The 17,650-nt window shown below is 35.8% G+C and overlaps 1 protein-coding gene across 6 annotated transcripts in view; it reads left to right on the top strand.

Moving 5' to 3' along the window:
- Positions 1-17,650, top strand: part of CNOT2 (CCR4-NOT transcription complex subunit 2) — a 151,681-nt gene that overhangs the window by 112,844 nt on the left and 21,187 nt on the right. For all 6 annotated transcript variants that reach the window (XM_048835797.2, XM_048835796.2, XM_075124364.1 and 3 more), the window contains 8 exons: positions 643-709; positions 3,931-4,078; positions 4,726-4,908; positions 7,598-7,677; positions 9,205-9,330; positions 11,253-11,377; positions 15,699-15,819; positions 15,926-16,082. In XM_048835797.2, the coding sequence (XP_048691754.1) occupies positions 643-709; positions 3,931-4,078; positions 4,726-4,908; positions 7,598-7,677; positions 9,205-9,330; positions 11,253-11,377; positions 15,699-15,819; positions 15,926-16,082 (1,007 nt within the window). The remainder of the gene's footprint in view (positions 1-642; positions 710-3,930; positions 4,079-4,725; positions 4,909-7,597; positions 7,678-9,204; positions 9,331-11,252; positions 11,378-15,698; positions 15,820-15,925; positions 16,083-17,650) is intronic.

The following is a 17,650-nucleotide window of genomic DNA, read 5'->3' as shown; positions in this document are numbered from 1 at the left end:
CTGTGATTTTTTAATTTGGATGCCTCACTCATAAATTCCACTACAGGTTTTTCTTTTAACTTCACGTCTTTGTCTCATAAATTCACAATAGCTGGTTTTTGTTCCTTGTATTTTTCTTTTTCTGAGGAATTGAGATTTGTCATGCCTCACTTATGTGACATTCTTGAATTTTACAATTTTTATACGCTGGTGGATTTTAATAGATATCTTATTTCCCCCCAGATTTGCTTTTCTAAAACAACTGCACTGTTCTGTGAACCTATCCCTTTCTATACTGAATTCAGGTAGCTTATGGTCACTGGTTCCAAGCTTCCTTAACATTTTCCTATTCTAAATCAGTTATTCATTATTAGTAAAGTGTAGGTGTAGAGTGGCTTTTCCTCTGGCTAGAGTCTTCTTACTTTGAGTCATTAGATTGTCCTCTGTACACCTTGAAAAAATTTCTCTAGTGATGTGTGTGTGGTTGTATTTATTGTTCAAGAAGCAACTGAGTGGGATGTTTGAGACCATTGAAAGTGAAGTTTGATATTAACATCAGTATGATATTACAAACTTTAGGTATTGTTTTTTAGAGCAGTGAAGTATCTATCTTTCTTTGTCCTTTTGGTAACAACTCGTTCATTTTGTTTGTTTTTAATATAGATGCTGGCATCACCATCTACATCAGGTCAGCTGTCTCAGTTTGGGGCAAGTTTATACGGGCAACAAAGTAAGTACTCTGTTTATTATTAATATGCTTCTTTTATGATGTATGGATGTGCCATTTTTACATCTGGAGGGAGAATATGCATATTGTTTTTTCTGTTAATTACATAGAAGAGGTTGCATGTCTTTTTATGTGTGTGACCTGTGCTAGATACATTTTAGGTCTGGGTTCATAGTTTTTTATGCATTTGCCATGATTTGATGTCCTACAGTTGCTAAATAAATATCACCAGAATAGTCTATAGTTAAACACGGTATAAAGGGTATCTGTGGCTTAGCCATGACTTTTTTAAAAAGAAAACTAAAATAAGAGGCCGAAATAAACCTAGTTTTCTGAATAATAGATACAGAATCAAGTGAATAGCTTGATTTGCAATGTGGTATTGTATACCCACAAAAGGCAAATTGATTCTCTTCTAAAAGTTGGTCATTCTTAATTCTGTCTGTAAAATGTGAGATAGTAAAGCTGGGGAAAATATTCAAGGTTAATAGTTATTTTTCCACCCTCCATTTCTTCCTTTTCTCCCTGCATCTGTTAAAAGTTTAAATTAGCAGCTGCAGAAAGACTGGTTGTGTGCTTTACAGGAGGATTTTAAGTATTTTACCACCTCCTGAGTAGACTTGATTGGAATTTTCTAGTCAATTTCCATTGGCAGCAGACACTGTATGTAAAGTATCTTCTTGGGTATTTTAGCAAGTGACTTTTTTAGCTGGACAGGGCAAGTGTATTGTCTCCTAGAAGATGCAGTCTTTCTGATACAGTATTTAATTTTTCTTTGAATAACATTCAAACTCTTAATAGCAAGAGTGGTTGCCCCACAGATTGTTGATGAGTAACAGTGTTAGACCTACTGGTACATTCATTCCAATGATGAATTTTCTTTAAATCCATTTCTAGGCAATCTGGGAATGAAGCTTTATTCTCATTTTTGGGGCCTTAATCTGGCATTGTTGAGCCTCTTTTAGTCTCCACTATCTTTATAGCTTGGGGCTATAGCTATTTTTGTACCTTTTTATTCATTGCAATTGTATTCATTATGCCCATTAAGTCACCCAGATGATCTAATACATTTTTCTTAACAACCTAATATTTCAATCAGTTCTGGCTGTGGTGCCTAAAGTGCAATCTGTCTTAAGTGGAATCATGCTTAAAGTAGAGGGTCATACTAGAACAGGCTTCTATTTCTTCCCAAAGTCTGGAATGCCATGCTTGGGACTAGATGATGTTTAACCATTAAAATGTTTTATGGAAGAATAAAATTGAACATGCCAACATACTTAGAATTGGAGTAGTGGCATCTGCTTCATTATCCAGCTATGTATGTGCCTTGTTCTGGAATGGGATTATTGTAAATCTGAGTTAAAGAAACCCGATTTCCAGGCACAAAATTAGCTTTTTATTTTTTTCTCCAATGGTCAACTGAAGTCATTGCTATTAGAAGTATTAACATGGGAAAGTGAAAGAGAGAGAAAAATAGATTTCAGCTGTCCATCCACAAATTTACAATGAGACTTGGAGGATCAAACTCCATCTGTTTTACATATATTCAGATATAAAAAAAATATTCTATCACTGGCAATTGCAGAGGGTTTGAATTTTCACTCTGCGGGCCAGCTGAAATCTATTTTTCTCTTTCACTTTCCGCAGAGAATGCTTCCTATGTTCTGCACTGTGAGGTCAACTTCTAAATCAGTTCCTTAGAGATCTAGTTCACCACCATGCTGCCAAACCAATTGACCAGTTATGAGGAATATTTTTTTAGCTGCACTGTTATACGTGCTAGTTTTGTTTCTCCATATATATTACATGAAATTTCCTTTTTATTATATTTGGACATAATTCAGAATTTTTTTTCAAATTTAAATTGAAAAATTGATTTGTGAATCAGGAGAAAGTCGTACACAATATTTGGAAATGTCCTCAGAAAACAAAAGAGAGCATTTCTCCACAGAGTATTTTTTTGTCCCAATTGTTTTAAATACTGTGAATTTTCCATTTTATTTGTCTTTCACGCTGAAATGGTTTCTTTATTTGCTGTATACACCCACACATTTATGGTGAAGCATTTTTTGAACACAGTAATATTTAATGTGTAGTATGGCATTCACAATGATTTTTATTACATTAGTGGACAGTTAAAATCTCACTTTTCTCTTATTTCAGAACATTAGACTTAAATTAATTACAGATACTGAATTTCTCTGGTCAAGAAGAAGCACTTTATACTTGACAGAACAATTCTAAAAAGCATACTATTTGAAAACTAAATTATTAATATTTGTATGAAAGATGTTCGTATTGTTTTGCATAAGATGAAATAGTGTTTTCAACACAGGCCGAGTGTGTATCCGCTTATACTTTCTGAAAATGTATCTTCTAATTGAAATTTTACATAAATCTAAATGTACTATATTTAGTATAAAATCATTCTAAATTGTGTAAGTAGCCTATTCTAGAAATAGCATTTGTCTAATGTTGGGGGTGGGGGGGTCCAGTTACAACTATTACTCTTTGCCAAATACATATTTTTCTATTTAATTATTTAGTTTTTTAAAAATGAGTGTGATTTTCTTTCCTACTTTCATTTTAAAAATGCTCTTATGAAGTGCATGTGGACTCAATCAAATATATATTGTTTTTAATGCTTACATGAAATGCTGTTTGACATAGCTTTTTAGAAGATAAACATGATGCCAATAGATGACAAAAAATAAAAATTCTTAAACAAGATTGTAAGACACTTTAAAGAAGAGCATTAAGTCTTGCTTATCGCTTATATAATTAAAGTTTTTTCAAAATACAAAATGAGAGTCAGGACACTCTTTTGTACTATTCCTTCAGTTTTAAAACTATATTTCAGTACTGAGTCTAATAAACCAGTCGGAACATAAAACCTGCAAATTACTGATATAAAATTAAACCTGTAACGCTTACTGTAGAATGCAAATATCAATGGAAATGCAATTTTGGTAGTGCTTGTCAAGTATGAAAAGCTTTCAAATAAAAAACCTTCTGTCTGAAAATTACAAAAAGACAGCATATTTGGAATAACTGAGTTTAGATCATGTAAGTAAGGGCTTAATTTTTTCACTTCATTTTCTTACAGAATTACACTAATATTTTTTTAAAATGTCAAATTAGATTAAGTTCCCATCTATACCAGATGGATAACACTTTGTTCCTGATTGCTACATATTTCCACCCCTCTGAATTTTTTTCAATAGGTGCACTAGGCCTTCCAATGAGGGGAATGAGCAACAATACCCCTCAGTTAAATCGCAGCTTATCACAAGGCACTCAGTTACCGAGCCACGTAACGCCAACAACAGGGGTACCAACAATGTCACTTCATACGCCTCCATCTCCGAGCAGGTATTTATTGGTAGCTGATATTTCTGCAATTGCGTTTTTCTGCAGAGCAGTTTTTAAGCATATTTTATGTAAACTATTTTACATTATAGTTAATAAAAAAGAAAAAAGATTTCCTTTTATGGATCACTGCCTGTGTTGAGGAAAATTATATTTGTAATACAGTGTTTGTATGTGTAAGGATAGTGTTCACTTGCAAATTCTGTTGCAGGAACACAAGACATCATTTGACTGCTTTGGTAAATGTGTAGTTAAAATTGTATGCATGTTATACAGCATTCAGAATATCAAGGGGGTAGGACAGAAGCACTAATATTAACAAAAGATTTTATAAATCTGTTGATTTAGCTATATGATGTTTTCACACTCTCAAGACTTTTTTCACTTCATATATTTTTTATAAGTGTTCTACACTAGACCTGACCAAGGATTTGTCTCGTCTCATTGTATAAAGGAGCATATGACTTTTTTGAAGAAACCTAAAACTCTGTACCATTTACTGAGAAGTAATTGCGTAAATGATGTGCAATATTGAAATTATTCATAAATCTAGCTTGACTGCCTAAAAAATTGATTATTCATTCCATTTCTATACTTAAGTTGAACGGTGTTGTATAGGTTCAACTTTTTGGATGGTTTCTCTCTTTCAGGGGTATATTGCCTATGAATCCTAGGAATATGATGAACCACTCCCAGGTTGGTCAGGGCATTGGAATTCCCAGCAGGACAAACAGCATGAGCAGTTCAGGGTTAGGCAGCCCCAACAGAAGCTCACCTAGCATAATATGTATGCCAAAGCAGCAACCCTCTCGACAACCTTTTACTGTGAACAGGTAAGACTGATTTGGTCAAGCTATATACATGCAGGTATGGGCATGTTCAGCAGCATTCCTGAAATAAAAATCTAGTTTTGTCCATTATTTTAAAGTTTGAAGTGGTGAATTCTTACTGCCAGGAGACTGTGTATCTGCTTTGAAATGTACATAAGACTCTCTTGATTGAAGCCTTCAAACTAAATTTTGCCTGGCCATTGGTCATCCACTACTGTTCCTGCAAAAATGCATATTTAAAAGTGCAAGTTGGCCTTTTTTTGCACATTTTAACTTTAGTACTGGTTATAAGTTACATTAAATGCACTTGGAAAAAAGTAAGGCAAGAATTAAAAATATAATAGTTGTTCTTTGAGAATTGCCTCTGTAGATTCACATGCTTTGGAGTCTTGTGCCTCCGTACTGCAAGCCACACAACCATTTGGAAAGCAGTGACTTGCCCTCCTGTAGAGCTGAGCATTCGTTGCAAACAGCCTCTGTTCCTTTCCTTCCACTCTAGGCATAGGTCTCAGAATCATCAATAACTTAACAGTAACACAGCATAAGATAAACTATGTTTGGTTTATATTGATTTTTGAAGTTATCTGTGTATATAAACAATTAAAAAGAATCACTACTGTCATTTGGTTATAACTGCTTTACCACATCTTATAGTAGTATGTCCACTCAATCGCAGTGTTCCCAATCCTCATCTTTTCTTCATTTAAATCTCTCTGTACTGTTCGCAAACTAACTCATGTCAGTCATATGCTTTCTCCAACCCAACGTTATGTAAAAGAAGAATGAGAGGGAGAGAAATTTTAAGATAATGTTTTTAATCTCTTAGTTTGTACAATTCCTATCCACTTCAAGAAAAGAAGATCTTGATGATCTCCTCAGCCAGCCACAGTAGGGATCTGGCAGCAGTAGTTAAAATCCCTGCCTTGTGGCATGAGAGGGGTCTTTTGCTCCTCTCTCTCTATAGGCCACCTCAGCATGTTTGCTGTAATGAATATCCACAAATAAAGGAGCAAATAAATTATTGTTGTGATTTGTTGTTTTTTTGTTTTTTGTTTTTTTTAAAAAAAGCTCATTAACATTAATTGAGATGCCCCTTTTCTTAGTTTTCAACAGTAATTCAGAGATATTGAAATCCCAGTCTGCAATAGCTTTTGAATTATTGTCTTCATCTTTTATACATCGTATGTTTTCTTCTTGCGTCCCTCTCCCATTTAGGAAGGGCTGCTCACTAGTTTCCAGGTTGCTATTTTTTATTAAAGATATTTCCAGTGTGGGGTTATTCATTTGACTTTAAAGGCAAATATGTACCTACAAGCCTATAAATACACATGTTAAAGTATACTACAAATGCCACTGTTAACACTAAATTTACAGACATCAGTACTATTGTGGATAAAGTTAAAAACTTCATGAAGATTTTATGAATTTTTTTGATGGTCACATAATTGATGATCACTTCCATAAAATATTCTCTAAACATTTTTCCCAATTTGAACAGTGTGTTGGCTATTTCAAAATTTGTAGAATATTTAACTTTCTCCTCATCAGCTACCTACATTTTCCCAAAGAGGCAGCACTATGTATTGATATAAAGTTGGATAACACACCGGTAACAAATAACTGTGGGGCAATTTTTTCTCAGGCTGTCTGACCTCTTGTATCTCTCTGAAATCCCTAGTCTGAGGACTCTTTTAATTGCTGGATTTTATTTGTTGAAATGTGTTGTGTGAAAAGTACTATATATCAGCAGGCTATATTGCATGCCCTTACTAACTACATGAAGATCCACGGTTTTGTCTGTGCTCTCACCTCATTTAGAATTCCAGAAGATAACAGAAATCTGTTTCTTCAAGTGGCTGATAGATAAGAGTCAAAGGGTTTGATAGGTTTCAGAGTAACAGCCGTGTTTGATGTATTCCAAATACACCACCTTGCTGAAGCCAAGCTGAACAGGGTCATTCTGCACTTACTGTTCCCCTACTCAATCTCTTGAACTGTGTTAGGGGAACTGAAAGCAGTTTCTCTTGCCCCTCCAAGGGTGATTATGGCTACTAGTAGACAAAGCAAGTTGTCTAGTTCCCTGATTGATGTGTGACCACATATGGGAAACGGTAAACACAAAAGGTTAAGGGGGATAGCCTTTTTTACTTTCTTTTTTTAGACCTTAGCCTAATTGCTTTTCTTAATAAAGCACGAGAGAAAATAAGAGTTAGCATGGACAGATCAAGCCGAGATTATCTTGTCAAAATACCCTCTTGACTTTACTGTATCATGTCCCTTAGCAAAGTCAAGATGGTGTCTGCTGTATTCTCTTTATCCATAGCTATATCAACTTTGTCATGATTCACTTAATCCATAGATATATCAACTTTGTCATGATTCACTTATGAATTTGTTATTTTAATGCCTATGGCTCTGTTATCCTTAAATCTCTGAGCATTTTTCTTAATAGTCTATTGTTAGACATTTATAATAAAATTATCTTGATTAATTGCCCCATTGTTTACACAAATTTGACAAGTGCAAAGTATAAAACAGTGAAAACTGAATTTGAAAGATGAATGCAGGTTTCTTAGCCTGTGAAGGTGTTAATAAAGTTTCTTTGTTTTCCTTTCTTGTCCTATCTTCTCTCACTCAGTTGAAGTTAGAAAGTGTTTATTTCTTGTATCTGAATTTTTGTTTTTGTGCACAGTATGTCTGGATTTGGAATGAACAGGAATCAGGCATTTGGAATGAATAACTCCTTATCAAGTAACATTTTTAATGGAACAGGTGAGTTTCCTTTAAATAGGTAGAGTATAAAGTACAATAGGAGGTATGTATGTTAACTGGTTAAAACCCCAAGTTGTTAAAGATATTTGTCTCTAATTGTGATTTTTTTGTAATTATGCTTAATGGCTTTGTACAGAATTGTTTCCATTACTTAAGAATATGCACATAAATTGGAACACTGACATTAATATATGACAAGTGTGTAATTCAGTTTTTAAGATCATATGGAAAATACAAAATACATTTAGGTAGAAGCACATAGCATAAAAATAACACTTCTGAAATTATACTAGAAATTAATATTTATATTACTTTTAAAGACAAAGTAGAAAGACTTAAATTACACTGAAAATAGTTTGTTTTGCATGGATTTTTTTTTAAATATACACACATTCATAACAGCCATTCAGTTTCAAAGTCAAAAATAGTTTAAAGATCCAGGGACAACAAAGGGATGATCCTGTTAAATGTTCATTACTCTATAGGAGGTGGGAAAGTATCGGTTTAGTATGAAAATATTATGGTGAACAGCTTCTTAAACTATTTTTAGAAATCTTCCCTTATTTCCAACTCCTCTTAGATATAAAAAATGATCCTTTTAAATCAGTAGTCTGGGTTGTGATAGTTTCTAGGAATTCCAGACTGTTCATTTGTATTAAGAAAACTATATATAAAATAATCCAGAAAAATTCTTTACTTTAGGTATGTATGGCTATACTAAGCTTTCTGTATATAATTACAAGGTTATAATTACATCTTAAAAGTACTGATGATGTCATAAAGTAAAAGGGTAATGCCCAAGTGGTTTGTGTAGTCACTAGAACACTGTGATGGCATTATAAACCTGTAATTCAAAATTTGTATATACTCTGATACCAGTTGCAAATCGGAATTCATGCCTTACCCTGGGTTTTACTACGTGTCTTCTGCAACTGCTTCATTATTCTGCCTTGTCCTGAGTTAGTAGCGATTAAAGGGCTCCTACAGCGCTGCCACCGATAGTACTACTTCCCCTCTCCAAACCCTTCTCTTGCTAACTCCCTATTGTCAGTGAAGCCTTCCTTTCCCACTGTGGAACCACTGATGACTTCAGTCCTGTAATGTACAGGTGCAGTGTCACATTCATGACTCTTAGCATATATTATTGAGTTGTTCTTTTAAAAACACAAAATGCTCTATAGCCTAGCTTTGTCATCTAGGCTTTTTTTAAAAAAAATTTATACAGAATACTGATAGAAACATGAAGAGAAAATGAAGTGTTCTCCTACCTTTTAGAGGTGGGATTTTATTTCTTCAGCATATCATCTATTGCTAGCACTGTAAACCATGGAAATCACATCTTGGTGACAGGAGGTGGTGTGCATTTGAACATTTTAAAAAAATCAGTTTGTTTGAATGTACATGTTCGTGAAAAGAAAATATTTCTGATCCTTTTATTGTTTTATGAAGAAAAACTTGATTTCATGTATTGCAGTCCCTGTGTAAAAAATTCAAGGGGGTTAAAAAATGGAGTGCTTTTTATTTTAGATGGAAGTGAAAATGTGACAGGATTGGACCTTTCAGATTTTCCAGCACTAGCAGACAGAAATAGAAGGGAAGGAAGTGGCAACCCAACACCATTAATAAACCCATTAGCTGGAAGGGCTCCGTATGGTAAGAATGTGCTTCTGAAAACTTTGTTGAATAAAATAAATGTTTACTTGCCTGATTCACCTATGGCTGTTTGTAATATGTTGTTATGAGACAGTGGGAAACATTTTAAAAAGTGCTTAGGTCCCGTTGACCGTCCATAAGACTTAGGCTCCTAAGTCATATTTTCAAAAGTGACTGAGACACTTAGAATCTGGTTACCTTGATGCTTTTGAAAACAGTACCCAACTTCTCTTCAGTTAGAAGTTGACTTCAAATATGTTGCAAGTTGTTATAATTCAGCTGTTTAAATTCACCTTTGATTGAAAACTGGCAATTTTTTTCAGTCTGGATATGCATATTTTTAAATAGCTTCAGTTTTTTGTTTCCTGTCAAATTGATTGCCTGTCTTTTAGATGCCTGTTGGTCAAAATGTCACAGCATACCTTGTAAATAGTTGATTTTAGAAATAAAATCTGACTGGTACAGTTATTAACATTAAAAAGTCAGCATTTGCTAAGAGATGTGACATCCTATCAGAGATGCTACAGTTTCCTCCTATACTGTGCTACCTATTGACTTTTTAATAGTGAACATCGTACTTGATGCCTATTGATTTTTTTTTTAAATAGATACCAATCTTATGCAATAGAACTACTTGTAGAATAGTTAAAAATTATCTTTGCTCATGTGATTTCTAGTATAAGTCACCAGGGTAGCTTAGCCTCAAAGTACAACTTTTTCTTGTTTCTTAATATATGTTTGCACTGCATATCACTTCTGCATATCACTTAGGCATATAACTTGCTGTTATATAAATTATCATTGGGTACTACAAGAAAGAGGGTATTAAGTTCTTTTTAGCTCATTCTCCAAATTTCTGACAGAAAAAGCTCTGTTACCTTTAGAATATCAATCAGCATTTTGCTAAAAGATCTTATTTGCTTCTATAAATGCCAGAATCCATTTATTCAGAAGAAAGAAGAAACAGAATTCAGTCAACCTATTTCCTAAATTGGAAAAAAAAAGGGAGCTCTGATATCTTCTTGGCCTCAGAACACTGGAAAATGTCTAATGTCAACTTGTATCGATACTTTTGCTCATCTACACCTATCCAGAACCTCTGGAAGATGAGCTATAGGTTTCCTTCTATCTGCATTTACCCTGCATCATAGGTCTGAGGAGTAATTTGTAGCCAGATTACTATATTATTTCTGTATGTCTGAGCAAGAGGCTGACCCCTGGAGTCTTTTTTTTTTTTTTTTTTTAATATTGGCATAATAAATAATGCTGCTCTTCAGTCCCTGGATCCCATCTTCCAGTATGAATGACCTACTTTTCTGAAATTAGGGTCAGAGCATTGAGGTCCGCTGATATCTGTAGACTTGCATTTTTCCTACTGTTTAAGTCACTGGCAAGTATAACATAGTGATGTTCTATTGCAAATTACCTGCATGTTTACTTAAAATATATAAGCCTAACCAAATTTCAGAAAACATTTTCAGAATTTAAAGGAAAACAGATTTCAGTTTAAAAAAATCTGTACTGTCAAAACACTATTGCCTTCCTTTTTATCAAATTGCTTTAATATTTTAAAAACTCCTCTCAAGGTTCTTCTGCTTATTCAGATGTTGTGTAAGATGTTTAGTGTTAATAATAGTAAAACTATTGGGCCTAATTAATTCTTAGTGTAACTTCAATAAAAACAGTGCAGTTGTGCTAGTTATGAATTTGGTCCCAAAGTTTTCTACTACATCTAATTTAAATAAGAGAACTGAGTCAGTGACGTACAGTTCCAGTAAACCAACACACTTCCATTTTTTTCATATTTCCTGTTCTTTTAAAGTCTGTTGCACTTCACCACTCGCTCATAAAAATGTTATGCAGCAGCAGAAAAATGTTTTCATAAGTTATTAATATTGTACTTGCTCTCATTTGGATCATAGTCGGAATGGTAACAAAACCAGCAAGTGAGCAATCCCAGGACTTCTCAATACACAATGAAGATTTTCCAGCATTACCAGGCTCCAGTTACAAAGATCCAACATCAAGTAATGATGACAGTAAATCTGTAAGTAAATGTTAAAACTTTATTTTTTCCCTCCAGTTCATTTGTTTTTCAACAACTTAGTTTAAAATTGGCAATAAAGCAATTTGAGTACACTTGTACTTCCAGGTGACAAATTTTAAGAGGTCTTCTATAAATTACTCAGTAATTGAAATATCACTATATGTACTATGCAGATTGGCTCTCCTAGGGAATCACTTGTCTTCTGACCATGAAAATGACCTTGATAACAGATTATTTGGGGTGGAGGGAAATCAAATTACTTTTTCAGTTTCAAAAAGTCCTGTGTACTTTTATGTACACTTTTGGAGCTAGAAAACCTGAGTTTAATTGTTTCTTTCAGGTATATATCACAAAGTTTGCTTCTAGAATCAAGAAATAATTGTTCTAAAATTCCCGGTGCTGAGTTTTAACATAGCTGAACTGGAAGTATTTCCCTCCCTCTTCTTAGCTAGGTTTCAGAGTAACAGCCGTGTTAGTCTGTATTCGCAAAAAGAAAAGGAGTACTTGTGGCACCTTAGAGACTAACCAATTTATTTGAGCATGAGCTTTCGTGAGCTACAGCTCACTTCATCAGATGTATACCGTGGAAACTGCAGCAGACTTTATATACACACAGAGAATATGAAACAATACCTCCTCCCACCCCACTGTCCTGCTGGTAATAGCTTATCTAAAGTGATCATCAGGTGGGCCATTTCCAGCACAAATCCAGGTTTTCTCACCCTCCACCCCCCCACACAAATTCACTCTCCTGAGAAACAATTAAACTCAGGTTTTCTAGCTCCAAAAGTGTACATAAAAGTACACAGGACTTTTTGAAACTGAAAAAGTAATTTGATTTCCCTCCACCCCAAATAATCTGTTATCAAGGTCATTTTCATGGTCAGAAGACAAGTGATTCCCTAGGAGAGCCAATCTGCATAGTACATATAGTGATATTTCAATTACTGAGTAGTTTATAGAAGACCTCTTAAAATTTACATTGATTATGTAAAGAGTTGTCACTTTGGATGGGCTAGCACCAGCAGGAGAGTGAATTTGTGTGGGGGGGTGGAGGGTGAGAAAACCTGGATTTGTGCTGGAAATGGCCCACCTGATGATCACTTTAGATAAGCTATTACCAGCAGGACAGTGGGGTGGGAGGAGGTATTGTTTCATATTCTCTGTGAGTGTATATAAAGTCTGCTGCAGTTTCCACGGTATACATCTGATGAAGTGAGCTGTAGCTCACGAAAGCTCATGCTCAAATAAATTGGTTAGTCTCTAAGGTGCCACAAGTACTCCTTTTCTTCTTAGCTAGATTCACATGTTACTTTCTCCAGTAACAACAATAATACTTTCCACACTACAGCACCGTCCACTGAGGTTCTCAATGTTCTTTACAAACGTAATGAGTTAAGTCTCGCAGTGTCCCTGAGAGCTAGGTAAATATTGTTATTCCCCATTTTTTTTTATAGATAGGGAAATAATGGCACAGGGATAAAGTGATCTTAACCAAATATCACACAGGAAATCTGTGTCATAGTCAGGAATTAAGATTTCTAACTCCTAATACCTTAACGACCAGACTATTCTGCATCCTTTTAGTTATTGCATCTTTACATGTATAAGTTTATTGATTCTGAAAGTTTGGTAATATTGGTATCGATCAGCAATGTGAATATTAATAGTGTAATTGCATGGTTCAGGGTTGTTTGTCCTCAGTTATCCATATTCCAGTGTAGTTTGATGATAGCAAGGTTTGGCAAATATTGGTGGGTTTTTGTGATTCTAGTTTGTCACTCATATTGTTACATATCCAGTATTTACTGGACAGAGGACATGAAACATTTAAATAAGAATAAACTTGAAAAAAGATTTTTTTTTTTTCCTCTTCAGTTAATGTGGCAAGCCATGAGTGGCAGAGGTATTAAACTGTTTAATCCAGTTAGTTAGGAACTGTTTAATTCAACTCAAGTTCTTTGATCTTTGATTTCATTAATAAACTATAGGTAGTATGTAATGTTCCAGGGAAACCATAAAAATTAAATTCAGGGGATTTACAAGTAAAATGGAGTGTTAACTATCTCACCAGTTAAAATCACAGTCCTGGTGCACATGAGATCATGGAACTGATTTGATAATACAAATCAGACTAGCAAAATGGCTCATGTAAAAAAAATCCTAGATTCTATACTTTAATGGGCATTTCAGAGTGGTTGATCTCAACTATGTACAACCAGTTCTGGGTTATTGATTAACTTATTGAACTTTGATGATTCATAGAATTTTCAGTGAAGTATCGTGAATCGTCGTAACCATGGGAGATTCAACCATTCAGATTGCCAAAATTAGCATTTATCCACATTACACACTTGGTTTTTTGAAGTAGTATAAAGCCTTTGCAAGAAGCTGTTGAAAGATATGGGAGTGAAGTCACTTCGTTGCATGCAGTCCTGCTATCTGTAGAGGTCAAATTCTTAGTTTTTCATTCCCTGGAGGAAGCTGTTAAGGTTTGCGAGTACTGAAAAACAGGAGGTAGAAGCAGACTCAGAGAGGGATTGGATGAAAATTGAACTGATACAATATGATTTTATACAAAGTTGTCCTGTCAAAAAGTTACAGTACTATGCAGGCAGTATGTCCTGATACACTGATGATCTGCCATTTGAAACGGCAGTATATCAGTGCACAGTAGAAAACTTAGTGTGCAGCAGCAAGATCAATGTGGGCAGTTAAGATGCAGCATGCTGAAGCTCTCTAGATTTATACCTGAACTTGCTGCTCACCAAACAGCCTTTTAGACGTGTCTTTAATTTCTTTTATTGTCCCTTCCTGTGACGTCTTCTCTAGACATTGAGCTCTTCAGAGTCGCATCCTCTCAGTGTGGCGCCATGCATACTGTAGAAATAGTAAATAGAAATGACAGAAAAACAGTTTGTGGCAGTAGAAAGCAAACGTTTTATACAGTTTTCTTGTCAAACATAGTGTTATACCTCTTTCCTAATTGGTGAGTGTCAACTGTAGTTTGCTTGCTTCTGTAATTGGTCCTGTTGTTATATCCAGCGTCAGCCACTGCAGCTCAGAGGGGCTCTCTATGTGAAGACGAGACTGTTGGCAGGCATGTGAAGCGAAGGGCCCATGAGCACCTCCTGTGCCGTGCACTCGTTTAGAAATGCAGGCGTTTACACTTCCCGTTAATATTCTGCTCCAAGTGTGTACAAAATATTTAAATATCCTGACCTTTTAAATTTGAGATTATAGATTTGGGAGTAGTTCTTATTGTAGGGATTGTAAAAATGACGAAGACATTAATCATACCTAGAGATTGGTGACGGAATACGAGGCCTTCAACTGACAAACAGAGCTGTGGTTTACATTTTGCTCAGAAGTAAGCCCTGAAAAGTGTGGAAAACTAAGTCTTTGGTTTTAATTCCTTTATATACAAATACCAGGTGTGACAGGGTCGGGCCAGATGGCTACAGGAGAGTAATAGAAGGCAGATATATTAGCCCCAGGCTAAGTAGGTCCCTTTTCCCTGAGTAAGGTAACAGGGAAGGTTCCAGAACAATCAGGAATCTTCTGGAGACAATTAAGACAGGCTGATTAGAACACCTGCAGCCAATCAAGAAGCTGCTAGAATCAATTAAGGAAGGCTAATCAGGGCACCTGAGTTTTAAAAAGGAGCTCACTTCAGTTTGTGGTGTGCATGTGAGGAGCTGGGAGCAAGAGGCACGAGGAGCTGAGAGTGAGAATGTGGACTGTTGGGGGACTGAGGAGTACAAGCGTTATCAGACACCAGAAGGAAGGTCCTATGGCGAGGATAAAGAAGGTGTTGTGAGGAGGCCATGGGGAAGTAGCCCAGGGAGTTGTAGCTGTCGCACAGCTGTTCCAGGAGGCACTCCAGACCTCTGCATTCCACAGGGCCCTGGGCTGGAACCCGGAGTAGAGGGTGGGCCCGGGTTCCCCCCAAATCCTCCCAACTCCTGGTCAGACACAGGAGTCGTCGACCTGGACTGTGGGTTCAGAAAAACGGCCAAGCTGAGGGCTGCTGTGAAGCTCCAAGGCGAGCAAATCCGCCAATAAGCGCAAGACCCACCAAGGTAGAGGAGGAACTTTGTCACACGGGTTTTTTTTCAAAACTTAAAACTGAATTACCTTGTAGTGTGGCAGGGCACTTCATTTCTTTTAGAATATGAATAATTGAACAGACTTCAACCTCACAATACATGTATGGTCCTGTTGATGGCTTTTGAGGAGCAGAAGGGCTGCTTAACCAAGTTTTCCATGTTGGTTTGTTTTCTATCATGCTAACTTGCACAAATTATTTGTTTCTTAATAGAATTTGAGTACATCAGGCAAAACATCTTCTAGTGCAGACGGACCCAAATTCCCTGGAGATAAAAGTTCAACAACGCAAAACAACAACCAGCAGAAAAAAGGGATCCAGGTGCTACCTGATGGTATACTTGAGCCTTTTTTGCTAAATCACTTGAAAATATTTTCAGATGAACTTGTTGATTCCTCCACTTTTTGAAAGGAGAAAATTAATTTGTTGTTCTTGCCTAGGTCGGGTTACCAACATTCCTCAAGGGATGGTGACGGACCAGTTTGGGATGATTGGCTTGTTAACATTCATCAGGGCAGCAGAGACGGACCCGGGAATGGTACATCTTGCATTAGGAAGTGACTTAACAACACTAGGTCTCAATCTCAACTCTCCTGAGTAAGTTCTGTTTTCAGTACTGTCATCAGTTTTGTTTTTATTATGCTGCTGTTCATAATATTGCGTTCATTTAGTTCACATGACTATAAAAAAAAAACTGCAGATACTTTGACAAATTAAGTTTGAAAATGCAATGACAGTAAAGTAAAGCCTTCATTGGTAGGAGAACTTTACTTCAAGGCGTATTGAGATCTTGTTTTGCAAGCTTTCAGTAAGCTAGGAGGCTCTCCTTACGCCCTTAACTTGTTAAGGATTTTTGTCAGGGAAGCTTTAATGCGTTGTTAATAAATTTCATGCATAAATTATTTTTTAAATAAAAATTTTCCTTGAGGATATTTACATTTAACAATCAGACAGCATTTTTATTGTAAATTAAACTTACACTGATGTAATAACAAACAGTACATCTTCGTAGTTGTGTAGTATAGTTGTATTATCTTCAAGAGCAGTACACCTTTGAAGTTAACTTCTAGTCCAATAGTTATTTTATATTCTCCATGTGCATAATTATGAGCCTTCCACCATGATATCACAGGGCAGTAAGGGATTTTAAAGAATCTCTTACACCTCTGTGTGGACTACCCACATCACCAGAGCCTATGTTGGGAGGCAGGAGGGGAACAGCTGCTGGCATGCTGCTATTTCCCCTTCCATACATGTGGGAAGTGAGCAGAGTATTGGCTCCACCCCCCAACACATCTGCCCACATACTTGAGCTGCTGTAGAGTGGGAAGTCATTTGAAGCAAGGGAAAAGCAGGAAACAGTCACATCTGTTTCTTACCTTGCTTCTGGGGCAGTTCAGCAGCACACTATCTTTTACTCTGGCTGGATTGCAGAATTACAATGCTGCCTCATCTCTTGAGATACATGGGCAAACTTGGGACAGGGAGCTCTAAAGCTTTTGTTTACTCTGAATAACTTATAAACAGAGTACTAAAAACATAATTAATCTAAAAGGTATTTGATGCATGGCCCATCTGCAGAAGAACCATGCTGAACTTCATAGTTTATTCTCTCTCAAAAAAAAGTCTCTTTTTTTTCACCAAAGATTTGTGTACTATGTTTGTTGAAATTTTATGAATGCACACAATAAACCAGCCAGCAAAACCAGATTGGAATGGTACATGTAGATGAAAGGAGTTCTTTGCACTTCACATTTCTCAGATTATATACACATGAAATAGGTATGTATATGAGTTGAAGAAGGATTGGAGAGAGAGTGAGTGTAAAACAAGATGAAACAAGAAAGAGTAAGAAGAAAAAAGTGGCATTCTGGAATCTGCACTCCTTATGCAGTAATTGGCACTAATTTATATGTATCCCTCATGTAAATTGATTATTTTCAGGAATTACTCCATAGTGCATTTATAAACATTTTTTCAGAACATTGTTCCATTAGAGACCAGGTGGGTGAGGTAATATCTTCTATTATTGGACCAACTTCTGTTGGTGAGAGAGACAAGCTTTCAAGCTTACACAGAGTTCCATTGGTATTCTCAGAACTACACTTGTGCACCATAACCACTCTTCTAATACAAATGGATTTAGAGTCTGCAGAATGAAAAAT

Source organism: Caretta caretta, chromosome 1 (assembly GCF_965140235.1).
Source record: "Caretta caretta isolate rCarCar2 chromosome 1, rCarCar1.hap1, whole genome shotgun sequence".
Classification (NCBI taxonomy): Eukaryota; Metazoa; Chordata; order Testudines; family Cheloniidae; genus Caretta; species Caretta caretta.
The sequence above is the reverse complement of the archived record's forward strand: the minus strand, read 5'-3'. Positions and strand labels throughout refer to the sequence as shown.